Source organism: Dipodomys ordii, unplaced genomic scaffold (assembly GCF_000151885.1).
Source record: "Dipodomys ordii isolate 6190 unplaced genomic scaffold, Dord_2.0 Scaffold106, whole genome shotgun sequence".
Lineage (NCBI taxonomy): Eukaryota > Metazoa > Chordata > Mammalia > Rodentia > Heteromyidae > Dipodomys > Dipodomys ordii.
In genome coordinates this window covers 4,424,810-4,431,907 of record NW_012267322.1, presented here as the reverse complement: position 1 = coordinate 4,431,907, position 7,098 = coordinate 4,424,810, and the positions used below count along the sequence as shown (strand labels likewise).

At 43.4% G+C, this 7,098-nt stretch overlaps 1 protein-coding gene across 2 annotated transcripts in view; it reads left to right on the top strand.

Annotated features, from left to right (window-relative positions):
• Nucleotides 1-32: 32 nt before the first annotated feature.
• Nucleotides 33-7,098, top strand: part of Tox3 (TOX high mobility group box family member 3) — a 109,587-nt gene continuing 102,521 nt past the window's right edge. Inside the window, exon 1 of one of the 2 annotated variants that reach the window (XM_013027907.1) lies at nt 33-119. In XM_013027907.1, coding sequence (XP_012883361.1) covers nt 33-119 — 87 coding nt within the window. The remainder of the gene's footprint in view (nt 120-7,098) is intronic. The other variant, XM_013027908.1, reaches the window with a different exon arrangement.

Below are 7,098 nucleotides of genomic sequence, written 5' to 3'. Positions count from 1 at the left end.
CCCCGGCCCCCGGCCCCGGGCCCGGCTCCGGCATGGATGTGAGGTTCTACCCAGCGGCGGCCGGAGACCCCGCCGGCCTGGACTTCGCGCAGTGCCTGGGGTACTACGGCTACAGCAAGGTGACCGGGCCGGGCCGGGGCTGGGGGACTGGGACCGGGGGCACCTCTCCATCCCGGGCGCGCCCCGCGCCCCAGCCCGCCGCCGCCGGCACTTTCTTTCCCTCTTTGCTCCCACCCACTCCTTTTCCCGGTGCGCCCTCGGCTCCGTCCAACTCTCGGGTCTTCGCCCTCAGCGCCCTCCCAGCCCCCCCGGTTTGTGTCTCTGCCCTCCCTCGCCTCCCATCGGCCCCCAGCTCTCCTTCGCACCGAGGGGCCCCGCGCGTGCTTCTTTGTTGCTGTTGTTATTAGTAAACACATCGCAGGCCCCCTCCCCGCCCCCCGCGTGTGAGGGGTGTGTGTGTGGGAGGGGGACAAAGCCGGGGTCCCCCCCATCTCGTAGTCGGATGATCTCGTCCCCCTCCACGAGCTCCATCCCGGTCCCCACCCACTCGTGAGCCGTCCGGGGCCCGCTGGGGAGGGGAAGGAACAAACTTTTTGCGCGTGGCCGGCCCGGGGCGGGGCGGGGCTGGGGTGTGCCGCCGCGGCGGGACCCCCGCAGGTGCCCCTGGGCTGCCTTTTCGCTAGGGCTGTTGGGACTCATGAAGGAAGGTGCCCGCGCCCTCCAGGGTCAGCGCGAAGGATTTCTTACCTCTAGTTTTGTTTGGGTGTGTGTGTGTGTGTAGGGGGTAAGTTTTGCATAATGGTGCGTGTGTGTTTGTGTGTGTGTGGGGGGTGTCCAGCGTTCTCCCCGAGGCCAGCCCCCCTCCCGCAGCTCCCCCTGTACCAACTTCGAAGGCCCAGCGATTCTGGTGGTCCAAGGTGGATCTCGGGAGGGCAGCGGCTCTGCGAGGTGCCAGGGGCGCGCACCTCGCTCCTCCGTCCTTGCTGAAGTTCCCCACCCACCCCTCACCAGGGCCGGGCTTTGGCGCCCACATCATCCTGAGGACGATGTGCAGAGAAAGAGCCCCGTTCTGCACGGCCTGTCTCTTTTCAGTGTGGTCTTCCTCCCCTTCCCGCTCCCCCCACCTCTCTTTCAAAGCCCAGTTTGTTTATGATTGCTTGGGTAACAGAGGAGGAAATAAGGAGCCTCTGGAAAGAAAAGGTACTACCCCCAACGAAGGAATAAAAATAACAGGAAGAGGAGGAATCCTAGGTGGGGTCAGAACAGTTTGCCGAGCCCCGTGGCTGCTGGAGACTCCAGTTCTTTTCCTATTTGTGTTCGCCGCTCCTCTCTCAACTCCAGTGCTGAAGTTTGTGAACGACCATTAGGGTCTCTTGCTCGCCCTTGTGTCGACGCGCGGGCCGGCCACGCACCTTGCACTGAGCTACTTCCTAATAAGTGTGGAGCAGAAGGACTTAAATTTGCTGTTTTTAACTCTTTTGTGATGATGACAGGGACTGATGTTCTCCGAATTTCACAGTAAAGCATTAAAAGCAAAGCACAAAAAGGCCCAGGGCTGTAGCCTGGAGTTTAGGACTGACTGCTCTCTGTCTTCTGATTTTGGATTTACTACTCGGGTTATTAAATGCTTTAAAAAAAAGTCCCCCATGTATACCCAGTCAGGGACTTAGGCAGCCTAATTAAGTACATAGTGTTTCTGAGAATCCAACTAATTGTTCCAGTGGGGTATTATTTATCTCCTTACAACTTAGCCTGTGTATGCAAGCCTGTATAAACTAGGCGTGCTCTTATTTTTGGAAGCCATTACCTTGTCTAATGTAACTGCTTCTTTCCCTTATTTAAGATCAGCAACACTCGAAGACACCAAAATAGAAATCTATTGTACTAATCCAGACGCTGCAATGCGTGGCAAATCTCTGTTCACTAGGATCCCAAGGGTACTTCAAGGGACCGCAAGAAATTGTGGGTGTTTTGTGTGTGTCTCTCTTTCTTTTCTGAGAAAGGCTATTTTGAGTCAATTTAAACTCAGAGCACTTATTTCAGAAGGTATATAAAGCTTGAAAACACACCTTATTTATTGAAGGCTTGTTCAACTTCAGGAGGGTGGATGCAAGCTGCGCTGGTGTCATTTTCTGAATCCAGCAATGTATCTGAAATAACATGTTTCCTCAGTAATTCAGCAGTCTGATCATCATAAGTGCAGTGGATACCCAATTTGGGAAAGTTGGATACAGCACTAAACATTGAATGGGATCACTTATTCATAAGGGCTGTTGTGTTTACTTGCTTATAGGTAAAAAACAAACTGTATTTCCCTAGTTCTAATCTCAGGAGTGGAAAGCGCAACTTTATTCTCTACAATTTGTCTTTGTAGCGAGAATGAGGTAGAAGAGGACGTATTAACTTCATGAGTATAAACCAGCAAGTAGTAATTAAAGGTTTATAGCATTTTGCTTCACAGCTAACTTGGGTTTCTGAAGACCTTTGCTGTTCAGTGTAGGTTTGTATTGAAGATGTGAAATGTAGCATCTGAAGGCAGGCGTATATTTTATTTGAACCGTAATTATTAATCTCTTAAGACTTCACTTTTGAAAACTTTGTGTTATCTATTTGGATGGGGAAATGAAGGATTAAAAAAAAAAAAGTATGTGTTTACCTGCTCTTGCTTAACCACCATCTGGGAAACTAGAAGAACTCTCTACTCCATGCTAAAAGAAGTGAAAAGTTAGCGCTTATCTTTAAGTTTATTTACAAACCGTGAATAATAGGGCTTCATTCATTTCTCTCTTTGACAAATGACCAGAGTCTTTTGTATAAATTATATGTGAGTGTATTATCTTTTCTATTCTGGGAGTATGTGGGTCCTTTTTAAATGTCAGCGCTCATGAAAGTGTACTCTATCTACAGAGAATGGATGAAAGAGTTTTGAGGGTTCAAAAGTCATTGCAAGTAGGAGAATAACTTCAAATAAAATATAGCCAGGATCATTAAAATCAGTTAATAATTCATGAACCAGCCACTGATGTATAAACTTACAGGCATCTCTATTTTCTCGGGGCTAATTTCCATTTTAATTTCAAATCTACAGTTAGAGCATTTCTTTTCTTTTTTCCTGATGTGGCTAGCAAATTAAACCACAATCTATATATTTAAAATAAATAAATAAAGTCCTTATTATGTTATTCAAGTGAATTGGTGGCCCATTGATTATCCATCTGGAGTTTTTCTTTCCCTGGATTCAAAGTAACTTTTTTTTTTTTAACAAGAAAATAATATGTTGGGTATGACAGCATCCAGTTGTTAGGAGTTTACTTCCCCCAAATAAGATACTGTATTGAATGTGGGTATAAGAGATTAAATTATACTATGGTTTAATAATGAACTTGGACTACTTCATCTTTTTCTGCATATTATTGGGATTTTCTTTTCATCTCAGAATATAGCTATTAACTTCTTACACTTATGTAAATTAGTGCTGTGTTGTTTTTACTTCCTTAGTCCCAAACTTTCCTTTCTAATTACCATGTGTGTCATTTATTGATCTTTCTGCTTAATGAAGATATTATAGTGTTAGTGATTTGACTCTACCTTATTGAACTTTATCTTGGCTAGCTTGAAGGATAAAAGAAACTAGGGTAATTTGTTTATCTTTTTGGGTGCTGCACCATGGTTCAAATTGAAAAATATATTTGAGAGAGGAAATTGATGGAAACATCTTAGATTTGTATCTTACACCATCATGAGAATTAACTAAGATATTTCTGAGGTCTGGAATGTGGGTGTTGAATTTTGAGAATAAATTGAGATATTTTCATGGACAGGTCTTCAAATAAGAGGTTGAATCTACATTATAAAGAAGAAACAAGGTTTTCCCAAAGGTTTTAGACCAGAGTTTTATACATACATACACACATACACATATGCCCATACACACATATACATATATATATGTATATGTAAATGTAGATACTCATATTGTCTGGAGGGGCAGCCAGTTTACCTCCGTGACAAGAGTGTTTGTGCCAAGAAGAGAGCATGCCCCTCCCAAGGGGTCCCTTGTTCACCCTTAGTAAACTATTGCCATGACATTGAAATTTATAATACACATCTCCAGTTTCAAATGTTGCCAGTAAATTATACAATTAAAATCATTCTGTGGGACCCTCCCCTCACAACTTGCTTTTGTATGGCTTTGTAACTTTTTATCTTAGGGAAATCATAAGCAAGTGAGGATTCAAAAGTTAGTGATAAGCAATACATAGTTTATGTTCAGTTATGTGGGCAGTGCTTTTCCCATGTCCAACTGTGTTCTTCAGTAGAATGAGTGGAAGGAACTTGGTAATGTCATTTGTGAGAGGTACGAAGTAGAATGAGACTTCTAGTAGAGTGCTTGGTTTTAGGTTACTATTCTGAGTCTTTTTAGAACTTTGGCCGGCCCTGAGCATTTACAATTTGGGCTGCCTTCTGCACCATTTCAAACATTAAGATGAACCCATATCCCATGTTTAGTATGATTTTATATATGCTATCTGAATTGTGATTGATTGGTAAGCCATATGTTTACATTTGGTAAGCATTTAGTTATACATTTATTAGTTTTAATTTTGAAGGATTTTTTTTTTGTAGGTGTTGCTCACCTATTTTCTCTCACACATTTTGAGCATTTTTGTAGGCCTTTAGGTGCTTGCTATTCTAGGTATCTGGTCCATAGTGGATAATGGATAAAACAGTCCTTTCCTCTTCTGAGGAGAGGTCTACAAAGTCCCCATTTGGTCATTCCAAAGAGTGGAATGTTGAATGCCCCGTGCTCAGTAGATATGAGCAAATTATTAACTAAAGAAAATTATTTTGAGTCATTTTCAAAGAAGCAAATACCTGTATGTAATTGCAATGTTCAAGTATGTGCTGATGTTTCAGGAACTCTCTCCTTTAGTCTGTAGACTCTATTGGAAGCCGAATGCACATGGAGATTCACTTTGCTTCATCTGCATCATATTTAAAAACAAAAAAAAAAGTGAATCTGGAATCTAAAAATCTTTGTATATAATTCTGGAGTGCAATCTCTCTTTGTTTAGAAATAATCATAAATTTGACAACACTGAACCTGCATCCATGCATGGTGACATCTACAGAGAGCACTTCCTGTGGGCACCTGCACCACCATTCATCACAGTATTACAGTCTTTATTTCTTTTTCTCCTGCTTAGCCCTCTGTATTCCTCTCAGGTCTTGGGAGACTTTGAGTTAGAAAACTTTTGATTAAGAAAGCTTTGAATGAATCAAGCATCAAATGATGCCTAAAACTTGTGAAATGAGGTTCTGATCACTGGAGAAATCACAGACCCAAGTGTGTTTTGTGGTATTTGGGGTAGCAGAGGAAGTGGTAAGAATCGTATATGACTGGTTTTGAAATAGCATTCTTCTTCAGACTTCTCGACAGCTTGTATGAATGGGGGCTTTTGCACTCTGTCTGAGTCATAGGTTTGAGGTGGGACTACCAGGTGATGTTGAGGATGTGAAGAATTTCAGACTGTGTTTTTGGTAGAGAGCCTTCCAAGTGAAAGTAGCTTGTTTTTATTTTGTAGACTTACGAGTTGGAATGCTTTGGGCTGTAGATAACAGAGCCTAACACCTGATAGTGTAAACCATAAAGTATCTGTCTATTTGTAAAGATGTCTTTAGTTCACAGCCATAGGCTTTTTGGGTGGTTCAATTATATCTTCAGTTATGTCCCTCTAATTTTCTTTCTTTTCTCCCAGCCTCGGAGTCCAGAAGGTTCCTTGTTGGTCACAAGTTGGCTACTGTATGTAGTAATGCGTAAAACAGGTAGCAAGGGAGCAGTGCTGTGGGGCTGGTAGCCAAGAGCACTTTGCCCTCCTGCATGTCTCTCCTCAGAAGGTAGAACTTTTCAAGTAGGCTGTCTATTTTATCTTATTGATTAGAAGGGGGTCACGTGTCCCCCCCCAGGACACTCATTGGCAAAGAGGAAGGAGACTACTGTGATGGGTTTGGACAGGACTCATGTCATCTCCTGGGGTTGACTATTGCCAAGTGAGCATCATTACCATCGCTGCTCTGTCAGCAAGGGGGAAGGCTGTTGGAAAGATCCCAACAGTGTCTGCTACTGTGTAGTTGGAAGATTTTTGAGTGGAGAGGTGTGGGTGGACTTGTACTTTGTCAAAATGGATTTGACCTCTGGCTGGATTGGGACACTGAAAGCCAGAGTGAAGAGGCTATGTGGGTTGCCAATTGAGGTAAAGGTGTGAGAAGGGTTTCAACCAGGAAGATGTGAAAGAAGAGGCAGACACACGACAAAATTCCTCTGTCCCTTGGGAAAAGAGAAAGAAGAGGCAGAGATGACCCAAGATATTTGAACTTAGGGCTTGGACCAATGGCAAGACTTTGAGCAAAAGCAATGGAGTCAAATGAAAAATGTTTTAAAAAGAAAATATAAAGTTGATTTTTATACATTTGGGTAGAAAATGCTCACAGAAGCATGCATTAGGATGAGAGGGAGACAGAGATAGAGAGAGACAGACAGACAGACACACAAAGAGACAGAGACAGTGTGCATGCTGAGATGAAGACTGAGGAACCTTATTGGAATCTTGCTGTAGGTGATTAAGTGATGGAAATGGATGTGGGTGGTTCCAGAGTGAGAGACACAAGGATAGACGATACAAGGACATAATCTGGGTATCTTTAAGTTTGGTAAGAATTGCTGACTCCTCAGTTAGTGAGTTAGTCATTTAGGAAGTAACACGTGGGACTCAGATTATTTGGAAATCCTATGGCTATTAAAACAATGGTAAATGCAGGCATTGGTGGCTCACACCTGTAATCCTAGCAACTCAGGAGGCTGAGATCTGAAGATAGAGGTTTGAAGCCAGCTTTGGCAGAAAAATCTGAGACTGTCATCTGCAGTTAACCACCAAAAAGCCAGAAATGGAGGTGTGGTTCAAATAGGAAAGTGTGAGATGAGTAAAAAAAAAAAAAAAGAAAATGGGAAGGTGGCTCAGTGGTAGAGCGCTTGCCTTGCATGCCTGAGGCCCTGGGTTTGATTCCTCAGCACCACATAAGCAAAAAGAAAAAAGCTGG